This window comes from Ictalurus punctatus, chromosome 2 (genome assembly GCF_001660625.3).
Source record: "Ictalurus punctatus breed USDA103 chromosome 2, Coco_2.0, whole genome shotgun sequence".
In the NCBI taxonomy this organism is placed as follows: domain Eukaryota; kingdom Metazoa; phylum Chordata; class Actinopteri; order Siluriformes; family Ictaluridae; genus Ictalurus; species Ictalurus punctatus.
This window is the reverse complement of record NC_030417.2, coordinates 39,136,859-39,160,255: the sequence shown is the minus strand read 5'-3', so window position 1 is coordinate 39,160,255 and position 23,397 is coordinate 39,136,859. Positions and strand designations below refer to the sequence as shown.

At 41.7% G+C, this 23,397-nt stretch overlaps 2 protein-coding genes across 2 annotated transcripts; one reads left to right on the top strand and one right to left on the bottom strand.

Annotated features, from left to right (window-relative positions):
• Positions 1-864: 864 nt before the first annotated feature.
• LOC108280689 (perforin-1) lies at positions 865-13,887 on the bottom strand. The gene is made up of 7 exons (XM_017496000.1): positions 13,838-13,887; positions 8,344-8,544; positions 3,596-3,672; positions 2,662-3,208; positions 2,408-2,546; positions 2,074-2,291; positions 865-1,886 (listed from the first exon to the last, which is right to left on the bottom strand). Exons 3-7 carry the CDS (start codon positions 3,621-3,623, stop codon positions 1,007-1,009), a joined length of 1,812 nt encoding a protein of 603 aa, XP_017351489.1. The 5' UTR covers positions 3,624-3,672; positions 8,344-8,544; positions 13,838-13,887; the 3' UTR covers positions 865-1,006.
• Positions 13,090-23,347, top strand: paqr4a (progestin and adipoQ receptor family member IVa). The gene is made up of 3 exons (XM_017496285.3): positions 13,090-14,903; positions 19,628-19,846; positions 22,589-23,347. The coding sequence occupies exons 1-3, from the start codon at positions 14,693-14,695 to the stop codon at positions 23,020-23,022; spliced, it is 864 nt and encodes a 287-aa protein (XP_017351774.1). The 5' UTR covers positions 13,090-14,692; the 3' UTR covers positions 23,023-23,347.
• Positions 23,348-23,397: the final 50 nt, after the last annotated feature.

Below are 23,397 nucleotides of genomic sequence, written 5' to 3'. Positions count from 1 at the left end.
TTACAACTCTACTCTGCACTTTGCTTCTTCTGGAACTCAGTTAATAGATCTTGTATGGTAGCACTTCTTGTATTATTCTCTGCTTGATATATCGCTTTGCTTGTATCTTTCACATTTGTAAGTCGCTTTGGATAAAAGCGTCTGCTAAGTGAATAAATGTAAATGTAATGTAAATGTAAGATGAATAATTAGCAAAAAAAAAAAACTTACAATAAGACACAATTTCTTCAAACAGATCAATAAACATAAGTGACTTTGTCTTAAATTAAGCCTCCTTTGTATTGAAACAGGGGCTGATGGGTAATGCAGTTCTGTGTGGATTTCAGCATAACCATGACACCTAGCTGATTCATTGAAATATTTTTGTGCAAGTGGTCTTACTCTTAAAATAAGGAAAACCATCTTGTTTCTCTGCTGGAATATTACGCAAATCGTCGTTGTAGCTTGTTACTGGTTAAATCTTAAGCTCAATATCTTATTAAGACAAACTTAAGATGCATTTTCTTAAAATGAGATTACTTTGCTAATGCAAAATGCTAATGCTTGACCAGATGATTTTTCTTTTTACACAAAAAAAAAGATAAATTTCCACTGAAACAAGGCTTTTTTATTTTCTTGAAATTTCTTTTTTTTGCAGTACATAGGTTTATTGGACATGCCACACGATATCTGTTTTTATCAGCAATATTTCAAGAATATTTTGCTTCATGACACTTTTATTAAGCTTTTTTATAAAAGACAATGGCAACACAAATGAGCAGGAAATGTAGATAGTAATAATGCACCAATATTATGTGCAAATATTCAAATATATGGAAATAAATGGCATCAATATGCAATTTACAAACTACACAATGGTAGAAATATTTTGCTTCATGAGACTTTTATTAAAGTTTCAAAAAGGCAAAAGGCAGCAATATTATAAAAGGCATGAGTAACACGTGCACCTGTTCTACTTCAAACAGCATGATAACTGGCGTGAGTATGCACAAAGAACACAACTGGTCTACAACTCAAGACCTTTAGCTTTGCGAATGTTGCTCTGATTGAAGCGGGGAATACGCTCATCGAGGAGCACTCCCATCTCCAGCAGCATGCCTCTGGGAATCGGGCGAGCGTTCCGGGAGACGTACACTTTCTCCAGCTGTGCCTCCATGGGAGAGGGATTGTACTCCGTGCATGAAGAACCAGCCAAACCGTGAACGCACTTCACCTCCACTTTATAATAGAGAACTCCGTGATTGAGTGCACAGACATTTGTCTCAACTCCAGATTTCACTGGGATGCTGCATTCCCCAAGAAAGTCATCATTTGAATTACTGTCCTCGTCCCACACCTCCAGCTTCACACTGCTGAAATGAGTAAGGTCCACAGTTCCAAGATGGAAATCCCAGTCCCACTTGGGTGAGTTATCATTCTTTATCACAGACGTCTGGCCAAAACTAATCTTTCCATTGAGGAGGATCTTGACGAATCCATCTGTCTCACTTAAGTAATCTCCACATAAACCTGTGGCTTTAATCACAGTTACAGTGATCTGAGCAAATCCTCTCTGAGTTGGGCAGCAGTTGAGAGCCACACCCGGGTTGTTGTGGCAGCTGCAGCTGCACGGTTCGTTGGGATTGGTCTTCACACCGATCTTACATGGGCTTGTGCAGTTTTTCAACAGAGCCCTCTGGAGGATGTAGTCCTTGATGGCAGTGTACAGATGCTCTCGGATTGGTTCCTTTACCGGCAGCAGCTCGTGAAGGGGCTCGAGTGAGTAGGAAAGCACATCAGGGTGAGCAGGCAGAGATGAGACCCACTCCTTATAGGCCTTTGGGTCATTATTTGATGAGAAAAGGAGGTCGACACTCTGAGTGTGGCCACCAATCACATTTGTTTCTCTTTTGGGATGAGAGAAATGTTTTTTGGAATAATCTAATGTTTTATATATATTTGAAGTAATTTAGCCAGCTGAACTAAGTGCTCGTACAGGCACCTTCTTTATCGACAGGGATTTGTAATAATATCAACAATAATTAGGTTACACACAGAGAGCGAGAGAGAGAGAGAGAGAGAGGCTGTACAAACCTGTCACTGAAGATACTAGAAAATCTCTTTTTGCTCAGACTCTCTTCCTTGATCTGCTTGCAGTGATGAGCCTCGACCTTCAGATTTGCAGCTATTCCCATACTGACAGAAGCCTCCACGTCCAGACACATCTTCACCTCGTCCGCACTCAGACCCTGCAGGGACGCCTCGCACTCCTTGATGCTGGTCACAGAGCGAACCTCTCCACCCAGAGTCACCTGCACACAGGTATTCATTCTAGAACTGTGAAGTTATATTCATTTTTCAGTACTTTAAATCTGAGATGGACGAGTCTACTGCATTGTCTATTGTGGAAATGTATTATCTCATTCACCTTTGTGATATAATGAGTACCAAACTTGTCAATCAGCTTGTAGTAGAGGTGCTTTGATGACTCATTGTATATCTCAGGCAGACGTCCGAATTCATTGATTAGCTCTTGGTGCAGGAGTGGACTGCCTGAAACCTTGTATCTAGAAGACAGACCATAAAGCAGGACGCAAAAAAAGAAAGATAAATTATGCTGTAATTGTATAAGTAAATATAAATCAACATATGGCTTTGTCAAAACACCTTTTCATCTCCTACCGGTAATAATCACATTTGACATCATGGCTGGTGAAACTGAACTTGTCTTTTTTGGTTTTCCCCATTGAATACCCTGCCAACTTGGAGTTACTGCCTGCCAGTATCAGTGATCCCTGGACTTTGGGAGTGGTTATTTGCAAGCCTAACTTCCAGTTGTTCTTGATAGAGGAGGTGCTGGCGCTGACCAGGGCCTCGCTGGACTGGTAGACAGAGCTGGACACCTTCATGCTGCACTTCTGACTTGGTCTCCAGTCCACCACAGAAACCGGGATCTTCTGCGTTTGACCTCCCATGTAGGGGTTTTTACACAGAGTGCAGGACTTGTCCTTCTGGAGCCAGGAGCTCATGTCAAGGACAAAGGCCCCTTTCCGTTGCATGGTGGTGATGTCAAAGCCTTCTCCTGCTAGGTCAGATCCCGGAGCGAAGTCTGCATTGTCACATTGAGACTCGTTGGCCTTGAAGCAACTCTGGCTGGTTGGAGGAGGGAGAGTTGCAGCAAACACGACCCAAATCAGCAACATGGCTGGATTTGTTATGTGTCTTGTTCCTGTGAAATATATCATAATATATATATATATATATATATATATATATATATATATATATATATATATATATATATATATACAAATATATATGTATATGTATGTATGTATATGCAGTGTTGAGGAGCTCTGGTACTCAAAAAGTAGAAAACATCAAAGTGTCACATAGTGTTTTAGTATTGCCCTTACAGTTATGTCCTCATCTTTCTCAGTATTCTGTAATTTCTAATTAGAGTAATTTAGTCCCCAAAACATAATCCATGATAATAGCTGCAGTAATATATTTACCATTGAATAGATTTCCTGAAATACAATAATCTTTATATGAAAATTGCGAAAATATCGAATCAAATTTGACATAATTCATACCTGGGGGTTGTTGCACTTACCTTGATGTGTGTATGAGCAGATCATCATGTGGTATTTCTTCCGTTCATCATGTGGTATTTATACACATGTGCAAGATCTGGGGCAGGACAGTTTATAGGTCAATGAATACGTCAATAACATAATGACAGGTTTGAAAATAAAACAGGAAATAATGTTAATGTTGTGTGAGAGAGTTAAACGAAGTGGTGGACATGTCTTCCCACAAGCTGACAAAATGAAAACCCACATAGAGTTACTATATACCTCCTGATTACCTGCGGACTAAAAGTAGAGAACACTGAGGTCACATTTTACTAGTTTTATTTGGATAGCGTGTCAGTATTGCTCTTACCATCATGTCCTTACATTATTCATTTCTGGATTGATATCAGCACTGTGTAGCTTAAAGTTAGAGTGATTTGTCCGCCAGAACATTAAAAAATCTCTACCAATAGTTCTAGAAATATATTTACCATTCAATAGGTTTGATAAAATAGAGAAATATGGATATAAAAATTGTGAAAATGTCCAATAAGAGTGGATGTAATTCAACCCTGACGTGTGTGTGTGTGTGTGTGTGTGTGTGTGTGTGTGTGTGTGTGTGAGCAGATATATATCCTGTGCATGCTACATAGGTCTTTTAAATGAACCTTCTAGAAAATTCTAAAAGTTCTTCTTCAGTTCTACATCGGGGATTTATGCATATGCATAACATGGGGCAGGATATATAGGTGTAAGTTTGGGGGTGTTTGGACAGAATGGTGTGAATCGATGGTGTGTATGAATGTCCGGGTGTGTTAGGGTGTTACTAGTGGTAATATTTTCAATATTCGGTGGTTTACAATGAGCTCATTCAGCTGATGCTTTTATACAAAGCAACTTACAATTGAGACAGGATATGACTAAGCAGTTGAGGTTTAACGGCCTCAAATCCATCTCCTCAACTCCAATACTTTGCGTGGAGGGCTTTTTCTGCTTCTAATTTCATTTTTGTATCATATATAAAGCATGCACTCACTACAAAGCCATACATTTGCCTCTATACATTTTAGTAAGTTTTGACCTTTATTACCGTCACTGGATCCTGTGTTTGACCTTTATTACCGTCACTGGATCCTGTGTATGACCGTTATTACCCTCACTGGATCCTGTGTATGACCGTTATTACCCTCACTGGATCCTGTGTATGACCGTTATTACCCTCACTGGATCCTGTGTATGACCGTTATTACCCTCACTGGATCCTGTGTATGACCGTTATTACCCTCACTGGGTCCTGTGTATGACCGTTATTACCCTCACTGGGTCCTGTGTATGACCGTTATTACCCTCACTGGATCCTGTGTTTGACCTTTATTACCATCACTGGATCCTGTGTTTGACCTTTATTACCGTCACTGGATCCTGTGTATGACCGTTATTACCCTCACTGGATCCTGTGTATGACCGTTATTACCCTCACTGGATCCTGTGTATGACCTTTATTACCGTCACTGGATCCTGTGTATGACCGTTATTACCCTCACTGGATCCTGTGTATGACCTTTATTACCGTCACTGGATCCTGTGTATGACCGTTATTACCCTCACTGGATCCTGTGTATGACCGTTATTACCCTCACTGGGTCCTGTGTATGACCGTTATTACCCTCACTGGGTCCTGTGTATGACCTTTATTACCCTCACTGGATCCTGTGTATGACCGTTATTACCCTCACTGGATCCTGTGTATGACCGTTATTACCCTCACTGGGTCCTGTGTATGACCGTTATTACCCTCACTGGGTCCTGTGTATGACCGTTATTACCCTCACTGGATCCTGTGTATGACCGTTATTACCCTCACTGGATCCTGTGTATGACCTTTATTACCCTCACTGGATCCTGTGTATGACCGTTATTACCCTCACTGGATCCTGTGTATGACCGTTATTACCCTCACTGGGTCCTGTGTATGACCTTTATTACCCTCACTGGATCCTGTGTATGACCGTTATTACCCTCACTGGATCCTGTGTATGACCGTTATTACCCTCACTGGGTCCTGTGTATGACCTTTGCCTGCCTGTCTCTATTTATGGATTTTTGGAATTGCCCTTATCTTTGCCTTACTGCTTACCTACCTCTGCCTTTGCCTTGACATGGAACGTTGGAATGTTTTGGACTCTGAGTACCTCTAACCTACCACATAGGACTTGCTTCTGTTTTTGTATTATGGCTTTGATTGTTTTGTGAGTGCTTGCAATAACCTTCTTACACATGGATCCTAATCGCCCTCTTGTGTCTCCTTTTATACAGCAGTATTGTTGAAATCTAGATTCTCAAATCTTACATACTGGTATTGTGGTAGGATAAGTGCTTAACCATCCTATTAGCCCTGTTTGAGGTTATGGCTTTGGCAGACCAATGAGGTGGGAGCTACCATATTATTTATGGCCCCTTATTTTGATGGTGCATATGTGTCCTGGTGATTCTGGGTTCCTCGCCCCCTGGCATTTCCGTCCAGGTACACTGAGGCTTTACTCATGGTGTAATGATGTGAAACTCTCAAGGCTAATATGCTTATGGACGGTTTTATAGCGGAGCTGGTGGTGTGTGCGTTATGGCGAGTGGGCGGCAGAGGTCGCTTTCAGGTATGTCTTATATTTATCTCAAATCTCTATGTCGCATGTTGTGGGGGTATTTATTGTATTGTGTTCACAGTAACAGCAGCGTTAGCAGATGGTTGAATGATAACCGGTGCACTGAGCTGGGGTACCTGTTGTGAGTAACCATACAAGTTTATGTCTATGGGTTTGTTCAACCCAATAAGTACGCCTCTCCCTTTTTCACAATGGGGCTCGTTAGATGTAGTTTAACTGTCAGGTCTTTTTGTCAAGGTAAGCGTGGGGAGTTCAAATCTTCTCTAAGACAAATCCCCAGCCGAAGATGCTACATGTAACGTGTTTTGTGTCTCGACCCTGTTTTCCGTGACCACGACCTTGATTCCTGCCTAGCCCTGTGTAAGCCTGTTTGCCGATCGCCTGACCTCTTGCATGTTTGTGGATTACGTTTTTTGGATCACGTTTTGGATTTTCCTGCCTGGGTCTCTCCTAAATAAAACCTCTTCAAACTGCGTTTGCATCCGTCATATCTCCGTTACGTTACGATACGTGACACTTATGATGTGTGTGTGTGTGGTGTTTGACGATTTGGTGTGAATTAAGGTGGGTTTGGATGACCTCCCGAGTTGCGGCCGTCTTATTATTAAATTTTTTTCAATTCAATTTTATTTGTACAGCGCTTTTTACAATGGTCATTGTCTCAAAGCAGCTTTACAGAAATATATAAACACGGTATACAGATATTAAAAGTGTGAATTTATCCCAATTGAGCGAGACGGTGGTGACGGTGGTGAGGGGAAAAAATCCCTAAGATGTTAAGAGGAAGAAACCTTAAGAGGAACCCGACTCAGAAGGGAACCCGTCCTCATCTGGGTGACACCGGATAGTGTGAAAAAGTTCATTATGGATTTATATGAAGTCTGTTTGGCCTTAGAAGCAGCCGTAGTCCCAGCAGTCTGGAATTGGAGAAGATTTGAGCTCCATACAGAGGTATGACATCCGAAACGGATCAGGCAGGTCCGGAGAGCAGAGGGGATCAGGATCTCTAGTATCTCTATAAAATCGTGTGAGGCTCAGCAGAAGGAGAGAGGGACAGAAGAGATTATTAGGACTGTTCTACTCTCAAGGACCCTTATAGGTCTATAGGGGAAAAAAGGGAAACAATGTCGTGTGAACGAGTTAAAAAGCAGTAATCGCTCTGCCAGTCGACCCTGTGGACACATCTTCTCAAACGCTGTCTAAATCAAAACCACACTTAGCAGTTCTCATTTTCCCAAGTCCCCAATCAGAAGTGACTACAACATGGCTGGACTTGCGAGTTTGTATTAAAAGACTTCAGGTTTGTACATGTTATATAGCCCGTGCATTCCTTTTATATTCTGACCCTTTACAGTCAGTATGGACTACATTTGCATGGGGAGAGAGAACCTGGGGGATTGGGTGTGGTGCTCGCTAGATAATGGTATGTTTAAGAAAGTGAGATAGCTAGTTGTCTACTGCTAATAAGCAATAACTTTTTTTGTAAGTACATTATTGCGTTGGAGCGAATGCATTGCTCAAGCAAATCAGTCAGATGGGAAAAACTTAGTACACCCTTACATTTATCACACCTTCATATCCTTAAAATTAGAATCAGGCGTTCAATATTAGGTAATCGGATTACAATTTTAAAGTAGTAATTAGTAATCTGTAGTGGATTACTTTTTTTGAGTAACTTACCCAACACTGCTCATCACTAAGCAAAACAAACAAAAAGTTCTTTCAGAACAGCTTCTGTGAAAGCATGGTGCATGGGGTTTTCCATAAGTACTTGATAAGTTCCCTCTGCATTGGTAGCTGCAAGTTCCACTAAATCTACAAAGAATGTTAGTGGCTCTTTATCCCCATCTAAGCTTGGAGAAAAATGGAGAAAATGTAAAAAGACAAATTCACAGGAGCCATGGTGTCTCCTGTGTATGCTACGCGTGTATACTACCTTCTAGTTACAGGATTGGTGAAATTCTCTGTGGCGTTACGGTATTATTATCAAATTCCACGGCTTTGTGACTTTTGTTAAAGGTCTTAGTATTCAGAAAAAAAGTGACCAGGTGATTTTCACCGCCCCCGCCGGGAATCTGGGTTTCACTGAACCACAGTTACTTAAAAAAGCTAAGAATTCTACAAACCTGTAAATGAAGCTGCTTGAGAAGCTCCTTTTGTTCCGAGACTTGTCCTCGACCTGCTTGCAGTGATGATACTCAGTCTGCAGGCTTACACCTCCCACACTGGCAAAACCTCCACGTCCAGACATGTCTTCACCTCATCCACAATCAGACCCTGCATGGACGCCTGGCACTGCTTGATCGAACCTCTCCACCCAGAGTCACCTGCACACAGCCACAGCATTTCCAGTCAACAAGAGCGCACTTGTATACATTCTGGAACAAAAGTGAAGTGGACAAGGCTTTCTTTCCTACATGCTAGAGGCTGTTTCAGAGTCTGTGGAAAGGTATTGTCTCATTCACCTTTGTGATGTAATGAGTACCAAACTTGTCAATCTTTGTATTGCTTTGTATGATTATCATATGCTTTGTCATTATCATATTATATTCATATCATATGCTGCAGGGAGGCTTCTGAATTCATCCTTTAGCTCTGGGTGCAGGAGTGGACGGCTGGAAACCCTGTAACTAGAAGGTAGTATACATGTGTAGTATACACAGGAGACGCCATGGCTCCTGTAAACTCGTCTTTTTACATTTTCTCCATTGAAGATTCAGCCAGCATCAGTATATTTCTAGACCTCTGGACTGGTGGACAGAGCTGGAAACTTTCATACTGCACTTCTGACTTGGTCTCCATCCACTACAGAAACGGGGAGCTTCTGCTTTTGGCCTCCCATGTAGGGGTTTTTACGTAGAGTGCAGGACTTGTCCTTCTGGAGCCAGGAGCTCATGTCGATGCCAAAGCCCCTTTCCATTTCTATTTCCAGTGCGAGTTACACACAGTATCACATTTAATACAACTGAGCAGTTGTGGGTTAAGGGCCTTGCTCAAGGGCCCAGCAGTGGCAGGTTGGTAGTGCTGGGATCTGAACTCATGACCTTCCGATCAGGAGTCCACTGTCTTAACACCTGAGCTACAACTGCCCCTTTCCATTGCATGGTGGTGATTTCAAAATCTCCTTCTCCTGCCAGGTCAGATCCGGGAGCAAAGTCCACATTGCAACACTGAGTTTCCTTCACCTTGAAGCAACTCTGGCTGGTTGGAGGAGGGAGATTTGTGGCAAACACGGCCCAAATCAGAAGTGCCTGCAACACGGCTGGATTTGTTGTATGTCCAGTTCCTGTAGTAAAACAACTGTACATTTGAAGATATTTAAAGCTACTTCACTCATAGATGTAACGTATTCTTACTATATGGAAGGGTTGCCACCTTTTCAACATGCCAAAACACCACTATGCCCCAACACACATTTAAGGTCAAAACTATATTTACCCCTACTGTTTCTTCCAGCTATATATTATTTCTGACCTTGCTGGTATGAGTAGCTGTTGGTTCTTTAAAACAAGTTTGTAGAAGTCATCATAGTCTGAAGTCAAATTCAATGCGGATTTCAATGCGGATTTCTCCTGTGACATGACTTCTTTAACTTTTTGTTTCTTCTTTAGTTAAGCCATTTGAAGCCATATATATATATATATATATATATATATATATATATATATATATATATATATATATATATATATATATATATATATATATATACAGTGAGGGAAAAAAGTATTTGATCCCCTGCTGATTTTGTATGTTTGCCCACTGACAAAGAAATGATCAGTCTATAATTTTAATGGTAGTTGTATTTGAACAGTGAGAGACAGAATAACAACAAACAAATCCAGAAAAACGCATGTCAAAAATTTTATAAATTAATTTGCATTTTAATGAGGGAAAAAAGTATTTGACCCCCTCTCAATCAGAAAGATTTCTGGCTCCCAGGTGTCTTTTATACAGGTAACGAGCTGAGATTAGGAGCACACTGTTAAAGGGAGTGCTCCTAATATCAGTTTGTTACCTGTATAAAAGACACCTGACCACAGAAGCAATCAATCAATCAGATTCCAAACTCTCCACCATGGCCAAGACCAAAGAGCTCTCCAAGGATGTCAGGGACAAGACTGTAGACCTACACAAGTCTGGAATGGGCTACAAGACCATTGCCAAGCAGCTTGGTGAGAAGGGGACAACAGTTGGTGCGATTATTCGCAAATGGAAGAAGCACAAAAGAACTGTCGATCTCCCTCGGCCTGGGGCTCCATGCAAGATCTCACCTCGTGGAGTTGCATTGATCATGAGAACAGTGAGGAATCAGCCCAGAACTACACGGGAGGATCTTGTCAATGATCTCAAGGCAGCTGGGACCATAGTCACCAAGAAAACAATTGGTAACACACTACGCCGTGAAGGACTGAAATCCTGCAGCGCGCGCAAGGTCCGCTGCTCAAGAAAGCACATATACATGCCCGTCTGAAGTTTGCCAATGAACATCTGAATGATTCAGAGGACAACTGGGTGAAAGTGTTGAGGTCAGATGAGACCAAAATGGAGCTCTTTGGCATCAACTCAACTCGCCGTGTTTGGAGGAGGAGGAATGCTGCCTATGACCCCTGGAACACCATCCCCACTGTCAAACATGGAGGTGGAAACATTATACTTTGGGGTTTTTTTTCTGCTAAGGGGACAGGACAACTTCACCGCATCAAAGGGACGATGGACGGGGCCATGTACTGTCAAATCTTGGGTGAAAACCTCCTTCCCTCAGACAGGGCATTGAAAATGGGTCGTGGATGGATATTCCAGCATGACAATGACCCAAAACACACGGCCAAGGCAACAAAGGAGTGGCTCAAGAAGAAGCACATTAAGGTCCTGGAGTGACCTAGGCAGTCTCCAGACCGTAATCCCATAGAAAATCTGTGGAGAGAGCTGAAGGTTCGAGTTGCCAAACGTCAGCCTCGAAACCTTAATGATTGGAGAAGATCTGCAAAGAGGAGTGGGACAAAATCCCTCCTGAGATGTGTGCAAACCTGGTGGCCAACTACCAGAAACGTCTGACCTCTGTGATTGCCAACAAGGGTTTTTAAACCAAGTACTAAGTCATGTTTTGCAGAGGGGTCAAATACTTATTTCCCTCATTAAAATGCAAATCAATTTATAACATTTTTGACGTGCGTTTTTCTGGATTTTTTTGTTGTTATTCTGTCTCTCACTGTTCAAATACAACTACCATTAAAATTATAGAATGATCATTTCTTTGTCAGTGGGCAAACGTACAAAATCAGCAGGGGATCAAATACTTTTTTCCCTCACTGTATATATATATATATATATATAATATGGTTGGTTGTATGAAAGTTGAAGTGTGTTAGGGTGTTAGCGGAGGTGATGTTTTTGAAACTCAGTGGGTTACAATAATCTCATGTAGCTGATGCTTTTATACAAAGCGACTTACAATTGAGACAGGACACAACTAAGCAGTTTATGTTTTATTTATTTACACGGGCAGTGCACATTAATGAACAGGACTAATGTAATGCCTTACTGTCTGGATGTTCCAGTAGGAGCATAAACAAACTCCAGTTAGTCCAGAATGCAGCTGCTAGAGTCCTAACTAGAACCAGAAGATACGACACATCACCCCGATCTTATCCACACTGCATTGAGCAAACTACAGTCACAAAAATGTGCCACGCCTTTGAGTTTAATATTTTTACACAACTTCCTGCTTCCCCTTCACGTATGAACAGTTGACTATAACCAATCTATCCCTTTTACAGTATACAATATTATTTTCACATCACTGTAGCTAACTTTAACTTACATTCCAATATATTAGGATTCCTAGACTATCTGATATTAAAATAACTCGAGTTTAGATTTCTGTAATGCTAATTTGCGAAGAATCTGTTTGAAAATGTGCTATAAACCAGCTATTTTTTTATTCTAATACAAATTGAAACCATATTGTGTTGTTCTCGTGACATTTCGTTATTTAGACTTCATTATTAGCATATTAGTAACACGGGTATAACCAGTGTAGCTTATATTTGTATTGTTTTGGCAAATAATATGTCTGATCTTTGTTCTTAAACACTGACATTACAGAGGTAACTTTTTAAAAAAAAATTTTTTTTGCCATGTGGGGAAAAATAAAAAAGGAGAAAAGGAAAATGTGTAAATTGAGAATATGTGCTGATGATATGCAAATTTGCCCCCTATGCCCTACTTTAGTCTCTCCAGAGGTTATTAAATCTCCTGAATCACAGTTACAACAAACTGCTTTATACTTCTGCTTAATTAAAACGAGAAATTGTATTCACGGGCTGGATTTGACCCCTGCATGATATGATGCTGCATGTTGTTATTGTTAGTCCATGTCATTTTTACATGCACAGCACTAGGCTCAATATGCCAAATTGCATGGCTTAAAAACATCATATATTAATCTCACATGGTGTACAAGCTTCCTTCCCAGACATGAACGGGGTGCCTGTGTGTGTGTGTTTGTGTGTGTGTGAAGTGTATTTCATCACTGTAGTCCTTCCGTAGAGGAGGGACTGATCCGGATCATCAGCGCTTGCAATTACGACTCATTTTTCTGAATCGATTCTTTTGAATACACTCGTTTAAGCGACTCCGTTCGAAGTCAGCGAGCTTTGATTCATTCGATTCATCAGCATCCAGAAATATTCGTTTGGACACCTATTTTGACGTAAAACATGTATTCCAGGTTGTAAGCACGAAAGGCGTATATGTGATAATATAACAGAAAGTGCAGTTTTATGCAAGCAAACTAACTCAAAAAATTGATGCTTGCGAGTCGAATCACTTTAAAGAGTCGTTCAAAAAGACGGAGCAGATTCATTCTCGAGTCGTTCATCGCTGCACCGAGTGAAAAGCGACTGATATGGACGCCGGTGTAGTAGATGGCAGAAGAGAGGTGTTCGGGGGATTTTAGGCGGATTGGAGGTCAAAATTTGTTGCGAGGATAATCACACAGAAAAGCCGGATCCTGTGTGTTTCTGCGCCAAGTTCCTTTTTCGGAATAAAAATCAAGCGAGCCGGGGAGTGTGTTATGGTTTTTGCCCGGCTCCAGTCCATCTTCCTGTCGGCCCATAGCGGCGTACAGCACCGGGCATGACCGCTGGCTTCGAACAGTGCCACATTTTCTGACTTTCTGCCGAATTGTTTTGTTGGAATATCGAATCATTTCTAACGTTATGATTTCGCCAATCTGATTGAATCAGCTGGCTTTGGGTTAGCAGGTGGCGGCTACATGTTAGCTAGCTATGTGTGTGTATACATGTGTGTGTGTGTGTGTGTGCGCGCTTGCTCGTGTGTATGGGGGGGACAGCCTGCTTAAATGACTGGATGTGATTGAATGGAGTTTTTTTTTTTTTTTTATAGATTGTCTTCTCTCTCTCTTTTTGTTATTTCCTTTTCACATACCAGGAAATGAACACAAAAATACTGAAATAATTCAGCTTTAATCTTTATGAGAGAGCGTTAGTCTAGCTAGTCTCATTCGGTTTACCTTGAAAACTTAAAAATAATCGAACAAATGGACACCAAGAGACATAAATCATACCGTTAAACAGACCAGATTAAATAACTGACCTGATTCCGACACGGTGGGGCTTCTGAATCGACTAAGTGGTGAAATGAGCGACAATTATTGGTTAATTACTCTGTTATAAGCGGATAATTCATTCGCGTTCACTGAAATCCACTCCTCAGTCCTCACTACCTTCTTTTTGAATGATTTTACTTTTAGCCACTAAAGACTTTAAACGGTTTTAAGTGAATCACGGGGAACTTCTAGAACTTGGAGCTGCTTGTTGGAATAGTAGGTGGAGTGAACATGAAGTCAGTCAAAGCGGATGAAAACGTGATTTAATTAAGTTTTAAAGTGTATTTTTTTAAAAAAAAGAAAAAAGTGAAACTTGCCAATCAAAGAAATAAGGAATGAACAGTCAATTCGAGTAGAAAGTAGTGGTTTTATGTGTTTATTTATTTATTTATTTTAAAATAAACCGTCCTTTCGTTTCAACATGCTAATGTTGCTAATTAGCGTTTATGCAAATGACCGTTAGGCGCGAGCTCGTCCGGAGTCAGTCAGAGGTTAGCGCGCGCGCTAGCTAGCAGAGTTAGCTCTCTGCTCGGTGGCGATGTCGCAAAATCGATGTGTATGTGAGGTCGGATGTCAGATTTTTCTTTGTAGGTGACAAACAAATCAAACATTTGAGATAATTGGGAAAAGTCAGGACAAAACAACAGCTCAAGTTTTTTTTTATTTTTTATTATTATTTATTTTTATTTTTAATTTTAAAATGGTCACTATTTAAATTGTTCTCCAGCTCGCCATGGCTGCAGGCACGCGCTCCACATCCCGATGCACGCGCACCTGTCAGCAGCGTGTGTAATCCAGACAGGGAGATTCTGCAGCGTGTGGTGTTGCATGTTGCATGCTATATGTTGTGTGTGTATGTGTGTGTGTTTTTTTTTTTTTTTTGTGCAATGGCCTATCTAAATGGACCCAGATTACTGGACTGGTCGAACTCTCCTCCTCACCTCCAGTTCAACAGATACGTCCTGACGGGCTACAGACCCATCTCCTCCGTGCAGGACTGCATCAGGAGCCTATTTTACCTGCACAATGAGCTGGGAAACATCTACACACACGGTGAGTGCACCAACAACAAAACTGCATTACTTCATGCATCTGTGCATTATCACAGCCTGAGTGGAGGAACCTGTGGAGAAAATGCATTGCGTCCTGTCTTCAACAACTCAACGGTTTTTGAGCTTCCTTAAATGCCGTGACCATGTATGTAAACACCTGAAAGATGTTTACGGACATTAAAACAGTGCACGCGTATTACACACTTCCAAACACGACTTTAACCTTTAAAATGAATGCGACACGGCGAGATTGGGTTGAGCGAGCAGTCTTAATGTTTAATTCGACACTTGATTCAGCGTGTTGATTTAAACACTTTAAACGAGGCTGGACGATGTGGAGAAAACATCACATCGCGATACTTTCTCTATAGTTCGCCTCGATATTCAGTTCTCGCCAAGGTCCAGAAAAGTCTGTGAGTTTGATGTTTTTATTTCCGTTTGAAATCCATATGAAGAAGACTGAAGCGAGTTCAGGAGAAAGACCTGGTACAGACTGTACGTCTGATGCTTCCGGAAAACTGCCGCTCGATTTGCGTTTAACTCGAATGACTTCAAATTTATTCACCTTTTTTTTTCCATTTGCAATTTGCAAGTAAGAAAAGCACGTCTCGGTCACACCTAGGACACGTCGGCTAAAATAAACCCAGACGTCTCATTTGGGTATGTGCCAGCTCTTCGTGCCGTGAAGCCCTATTCGGACGGGATTAGATTTAAACGTCCGAAATCCATAACCGTCCGTGTTTTTGTGATTTTTCTTCCTTCTCTCCGTCTGAAAAACGACATTAACGACATGAGAATTTTTAAACTCCTGTCACGTGTTTGTTGACCTGCTAATGACAAAGCATGGCCACGCCCCCTACACCAAGCGAATGTAATAAAAGACAAGCAATCAGTGTGTATACTCATGTTTCAGGTCAGCTGACGGGCACATGCTCATCACCGTGATCAGACCTGTGATTAGATCGGATTGTGCCTTGTCTGTGGATTCCTTTTAGATATCAAACCCACTTGCGATTGATCATTGAGCTCATTTGAGGTGTAAATTGTTTCCGTCCTGCAATCAGTAAACAAGCCAAAAAAAATTCAGAAAAAAACATTGAACATGTAAGATACTTGGATTTAATAAAAGAAAGAAAGAAAGAAAAAAAAAAGCATGTTTATTAAAAAAATTAGGAATTTATTTTGAGTTCATTTAATTAATTAACCAATGATTAATATTGGTATTACAGCCTTGCATGTTTATTCATTTATATTTAAGTTGATAAATTTTTTGCATTAAAAAAAAATTGTATTTTAAATAATGCAAATACACAAGAGGCTTCAACATCTCTTTTGTCTTTTATAAGTAAGTTTATTTACAGTTTGTTTATTTATTTAATCATATTTTTAAAAAAAATATTTGTAACTTTTTATTGCAAATTTATACGCAAGTTTTTAAAAAAAATAGTCTCATCATTGTTTGTTTATTTATTAATTTTTTCGCCGTTTGTCCGTTGCGGATGCAAAAGAGAGGCCTCGATGTTTTCTCCTTCTCGAATGTTTATTCATTTATATTTGCGTTTATTTTATTTTATTTTGCCGTCTCAGCACCGCTTCACCTTCCATCTGTCCGAGTTTTTTCCCTCTCTTTTATCAATAATATGATGACACTAGGGCCGCAACAACTAATCGATAAGCGCAATAGAAAGGAAGCGCAGTAACTCCGACTAAAATATTCATTCTGATCAAATATGTGGTTTGATGCTCTATTTATCGATATTTACAGACTAAAGTAAGTGTGTGTTTATGACAGCGGTGACTGTGATGGGGTTAGAACGTGTGATTGTATATAAATGTAGGAAGTGTGGTACAGTTACAGAATAACGCGTAGAACATTCAACCTCTTATCACGTAACACTTAGTTTCTGCTTTTGTTTTTATTCTTTAGCGTTTTTAATCGAGTGATTTAACTCCTGCTTTAAAGCTCGTGGACAATCAGCTGGTTTATGTTAATATTTAAAAAAAAAAAATCTTTGCACAGTGTAAAGCATAACCCACATATATACATTTAATACCTTTATCATAGTCTTTCATTTACACAGTGTGTGAAGGACGACGTCGGGCAGGACGTGAAGTGACACGCTGTTGTTGTTTTTTTTTAAATACAGAAAGTTAAAAATGGCCTTTTAACCCGATTAATCGGAGAAATAATCGACAGATTAATCGCCGATTAAAAGAATCGTTAGTTGCAGCCCCACATCGGACCGACTCGTCTCCACTGGAATCCGTGACTTTCGCTGCGTTTTCTCTTCCCTGTTTGGCGAGCCTTTTCATTTTTTGTCCTGCGAGCAGAAAAGGCGCATCTCTAAACAGGTGACGCAGCTGAACTTGAGCCTGGCGCTGATGTCGCTTCAGGAGACGGGAGCATGGACTCGTGGTGTTGCAGGATTTTATTATTATTATTTTTTGTGCTCATGTCGATGTTCATCGTGATTTAGCGAGGCTCGTCGAACGGATTAAAAACAAGATATACTTTAAACAATGATGAGCTGTAAACCTGTAAATCCTGATTAGATGAAATGTGAGTGTGTGTAGTGCTGTGACACTCGAGCCCTACATTGTAGGGTGTGTGTGTGTGCGTGTTAGCAAGCCGAGCGTTTTTTTGCATGCGTTTTGTTTGGACACACCCTCTGGGAGCTCACATTTGCTTTCCACACCAGCACGTGGACGACAGCGCCGAGATTCAGAGTCCTCCTTCTGTGACTGTGTTTTTTTTTTTACATTTAGTTTTTGATTCCATCCTGAAAGTTCTGGAGAAGGTTTTCCACACACGCCTGGCGTAAAAGAACATTCAAGTTCCTTAGCATGTGGATAACGTAGACAGACAGACGAACGGACAAAGTGTGTACACGCTTATTCAGAGTTTTGGACGGAAGGTTAACGTCAGTAGTGATGCGTATAGTTCACATCTCGCATCCGGATCAAACACTCGCCTTTAAACCCCGGGGGAAAAACCAGGGATAGAAAACGCGGACCGCAGAAGGAGATTTCGAAGCGTTTATTTCTTCGCCGTCAAAATAAGGAGAATGTTAAAAAATAAATCGAGGGGGATGTACGACGAGACGGACGAGAAGACGACGAGAAATCTAACCGGAGTCTAGTTTATCCGATAGCCCTAGTCGTAACGGTCGCATTAATCGCTGCAACAAAAAGGCTTCCGTCAGCGTATAGAATAGCGCTTGATCCAGCACACACTCTTATTTCTCGTTACTCGGAGATGTTGCGCACGACTTGGCGAGGTCGCGAGATACTAAGACACCCGAGGTCATGAAACCGTAACACGTGCGTGATGTAGCCGTTGTTGTTTTTTTTTAAACCACCCTTTTAATTCGCTGTTTTGCTGTTTTTAATTCGACGCGCTCTCTTGTAAAGAAAATGCGCGCGCGGTTTGAAGGGTTACGCGTCTCTTCCGAAGGTCTTCAAAGGGATGATTTGTTCATTAATACGTTACGTAACGTCTGACTCAGCGCCCAAGTCTGTAGTTAGGTCTGAGGTCTGAATACCGAGGTGTGTATTTCCCAGCAGTGAATCCTCACCTGTACGCTTAACTCTACTGGGAACGTCCGTCCGGCGCGACACCCGATCCGTCCTCCACGTTATTACCATAATACACAACCGACGTCCGTGGTCTGCGGGATGATTCATCAGCTCAAATTCCACTTCTGTTCACCTGCGTCCTTCAGCGTCGCTGTTTAAACAGAGGAGAGGAAAAAGCTCTAATGTATACACACACACACACACACACACACCACAGTAAACTCATATTTAATAAAGTGGGTTGAGTTTCATTAGTCTAACTAATTCAACAATATCTGTGGTCTCTCTCTCTCTCTCACACACACACACACACACGTTTGTCTTTCTGTGTCCTATTGTTAGCAGCCCAGCTGTTGGTTTCTTCTCTCGGAGAGAAATAAACACCTGGAAATAGACCTGCTGGATTTTACCTGCCTCGGAAAAATCGTTGTCCATTAGGGGCTCGGGTTAGAGCTCGGAGTCACGGAGAGAGAGAGAGAGATCGATTAGTGATGAATAATTCAGCCGAACGGAAGGCGGTTCAGAACGTTTATTTCTTATAAAAGCACGGCCATTTAAAAAAAAAACACGAAATCCAGAACGTGTTGCGATCTCCGCGTCGCGTCGTGCCGGCTTTCCCACAGCGCTGTTGAATTCTGACACCGGAGACTCCTTACACAAGTGTTAAAAAAGAAAAGTCTCCCCACAGAAAACTTTATGTGGTGCGTCCCTGTGAAGCGGTAACGGGTCAGAACGAGCGCGCTGATCGATTATAGATTAATATGTGATGCTGTAATGTGCAGCTGTGCTACTGTCAGAATTTTCTGACCAATCAGGATCCAGAACTCAGCAGCGCTGCGGTGTGTGACGCTTATTAACGTCTTTAAGCACCACACTGTTCCACTCACCTCCACAACTCTTACTGTGTGTGTGTGTGTGTGTGTGTGTGTGTGTGTGTGTGTGTGTGTACGTTGTGATTATTCATCTTAAACCATAAAGCTCAGCATAAGCAAATCATCTTGTGTGTGCGCTTGTATACACACACACACACACACACACCTTACATCGCAGTGTCTTCCATCTTCTTCAAGGTTCTCCTGCACAGTAATCATCTGACGTGTGTGTGTGTGTGTGTGTGTGTGTGTGTGTGTGTGTGTGTGTTGTCGACAGGCATCCCTCTGCTGTGTTTCTTGGTGCTGCTCCCCCTCTACATGCCCTGGTCTCAGATCAGTGTGACGTGGCTGGGCGTGGTCCACTTCCTGGCCTGTCTGTCTCCTCAGCTCGGCTCCGTCCTCTATCACCTGTTCATGAACCACGAGGGCGGAGAACCCGTCTACAAAAAACTGCTCACCTTAGACATGTGCGGCATCTGCATGATTAACACGCTGGGTAAGAGCCTCGACACCGCCCCACTCAACACCGATAATTCTCCTTAACTGATATCACATATTTATTTACCTGTCAGAGTTTAAAGAATGGAGAGAATTTATTTCACACAAAAATAAAACTCTACCTCTATTTTCCCTGCATCAGCGCTCCTTCCAAGCAGAGAGCTCAAAACAGTCTAAGAGCTGTCAATCATTTCCTGGGGGAAAAATTTCTTTCCGCATTTCTTTTGTTAAAATGCGGAGCTCCTACGCGAAACGTGTAAAGTTTGGCAGGTCTGAAAGAGCTCTTTTTGATATATATCTCACCTGTGCTACACCCTGCAATTCCTTCTCACTCCCACAGTTTGAATATTTCTCCTATCTACGGTCACGCCGTTAACAAAGCGGGAATCGTCTGCACTTGCGAAATGAACGATAACTCGAACGGTCCGGATCGCGACAAACGTTAAACGGTGTGATGGGAAAGAGGCCGCGGAGGTCAGCTAATTTAACTACCTCGTTACGTTTCAATCGAAATATTTTCACCAGGTTTTGTTTTTCAATCGATCGCTCAGCAGAAGCCACCAGTGCTGGTGCTAGTTTGAGACTGTTATAAGTTATATATTCACAAAAAAATGCATATACAGTGTACAGTGTTTACGTAGTGCGTACACTGCCAGCTGTCTGTTCTACGCGTGACGGCATACGGTATTATTTCTTGTTTGTTAACTATTTCCCGATTCCGATCCTGACAATGAAGCTTCCGATAAATTATAATTTAAATAAATTATGTTAAATAAAAATAAATATAAATATAAAAATAAATTATGTTAAATTATAATATTATGTTCAAATTTATTTTTAACTGCACGTCTCAGTTAAACTCCTTCACAAAGAAATCACTTGTTGTCTCCTTCTATGTAAACATTTCCAGTTAATAAGCTTGCAGGTTGTCACAGGGTCCGATACACGACACACAGTTTCAAAATGTGTTGATTAAAAATGATTATTTAGGATGAGGTATGGGAGCGGTGTAGAGGCGGTCGATGAACAGTGGGGGCGCTGTTTAATTAAAACGCTATGATCAGCGTAAACATGAGTAAAACAAGATTGAAGGCAGTGAGGAACAGAAAGCGTAAGGTGCAGATTTTATTATTCATTTAGGACTGTAGTTTAATTATCAGTGCTTTTTGGTGCATCTATAAAAAATAATGGATGAATACTTTATTTATATATATATATATATATATATGTATATAAAATATAGCGATATTTTTAGTCTGAAGTTTTTATTTGTAACGCAAAATTCGGCTTAAAAGAAATTCTGATTAATCGAGAAAATAATTGTCCGATTAACCGATGATGAAAATAATCGTTAGTCGCGGCCCTAGAGATGACATCATCAGGAATAGCCAGTCGCACGACATCTTGACTGGAGCGTGACCCCCACTCGCTACATCACACCATCAAGCCGCGCCCCTTTTATTAAATATTTTGTTCAGTTTAGATGTAGAATTGACTGCTGAGGATTGAGATTGAGATTTGCACCATATATAAATATAGAATAAATAAACCAGTGCTTCGTTATCACCTCATCCTCATCACAGATCCCTGAAATCCGATTTGACGTCATTCATGTAAACCTCACACAACGTACCGAGGCCTTCGCTTACAACGTTTACAGAAATTAAAGTAAAATCTAAGAGAAGTCATATCTATATATATATCTATATATATATATATATATAATATATATAAATGAAGTTTCTGTTTGTTCCTGATATCAGAGCCGACTTCAGATCTCTAAGACGTTGGTGGGAAAGACTTTTGCAAAAGATTGTACTAATTCACACACACACACACACACACACACACACACACACACACACATTCCTGAAATGACTTTGAGGCTGCTGTAAATCCCACAGCAGCGTTCACTCTCCTCGTTCCTCGACTCCCCTCACCCCCGAGTGTGTATCGCCAGTGGAGTTTTCCACCAGGGACGCACTCGACCTTGGAAGCTGCAGCACTGTAGCTGAAGAGATTTCCACCGAGACCTACACTCCGTTTCCTTCACACTCTGTTCTCTGAGTCATTCAGCTCGCTAACGGGGTGAAGCAATAAAGCTCCATCGTCTGTCGGGAACAGATGGAGGACGTGGCGACGGAGGAAAACGATTACCTCGTGATTACACGTGTAAACTGTTTCATCCAGCATGGAGCTCTGGGTTTATTTACGGTGAAGACTAAAGCAGTGATTGACATCATAACGACGTTAGTTTGTGTCGTCGTTATTGTTATTGGATGCCGTCAGAGTCAGCGACATCTACAGTGTAGTATATTAACGCGGGGAAAGTTCCTCGTATTCAGAGTCGTGTTAAGCGGATTGAAGCAGGTATCTTTCTATTCCTGACTATAAAACAAAGACATCAAAACTCACCGTGTATAACAATGCTAACAAAAAACTATTTTTTTATTAGGCAAAAATAAAAATAATTAGTTATCCAGCAGCTATCACGCGTGTGAAATGGCACCAGATCAGTTAACGTCCCACCATTTGTTTTTTTAACATGATTACTGAGGCGTCTCTGATCGGTGGGGTTCGCTTTGGGATTCTGGGTTAAAAAAATCGATGGCTAATAAACAGATCCTCGATGGACAGGACGAGCAGCGTTTTTTTTACCTGCGGATTGGATTGGATCGTCACTATTCAGCTCTGTTTGAAATGCATGAGTAATTATTTTTCATTTTTTTCCCCTCTGCAGGCGCTCTGCCCATCGTCTACAGCACGCTACTGTGCTACCCGTTGCTGCGCGGCGCCGCCCTGCTGACCTACATCGGTCTGTCCAGTTACGCCATTTACTGCGCTGTGACGGCGCGGAGCAGCGTGCGCCGCTTCCGCTCGTTCGGGGGACAGGCGCTCTTTCGCTTCTTCTTCCTGGGGCTGCGGTTGTTGGGCGTGGGCGGCGGAAGCCCCACGGCGGTACGCCACTTCCTCACCATGGAGGCGTTGGCGGTGTCGGGCGGAATCATCAACATCGCCCGCGTGCCCGAACGCTTCCGCCCCGGTCTCTTTGACTACTGGTGCAATAGCCACCAGATCATGCACGTCCTGGTGGTCGGCTCCATCCTCTCGCTGCACTGGGGTGTCCTGGACGACCTGCTGTGGATCAACACCTACGACTGTCCGGCAGACTGATTGACCTCTGGTTGACCTCTGACCTCCGGGGCGGGGTTTTTCAAGGAATCATACGACGGGACTTGATGATTTTGTTTTTGTTTTTAGAATTTGACATGCATCAGGTTTTCTTTAGACTCAGGGAGGGGTCACGAGCTCTGACCTTTGACCTCTTGACTCTTGTTTTTAATCCAGGGGGTTTGTGATTCATAGGATTCATTCGCAAACTTGGATCCCTGTGTAGAGCTCTGACCTTTGACCTCGGGGTGCAGATTATTGTTCATCCTCGCAGTTCAACATGCATTAAGCACTGAAAGGAAAGCGGGTTGGTGGGGGGGTGCAGGGAGTATATATACACATGTATGTGTGTGTGTTGGGGGGGGGGGGGGGGGGGTT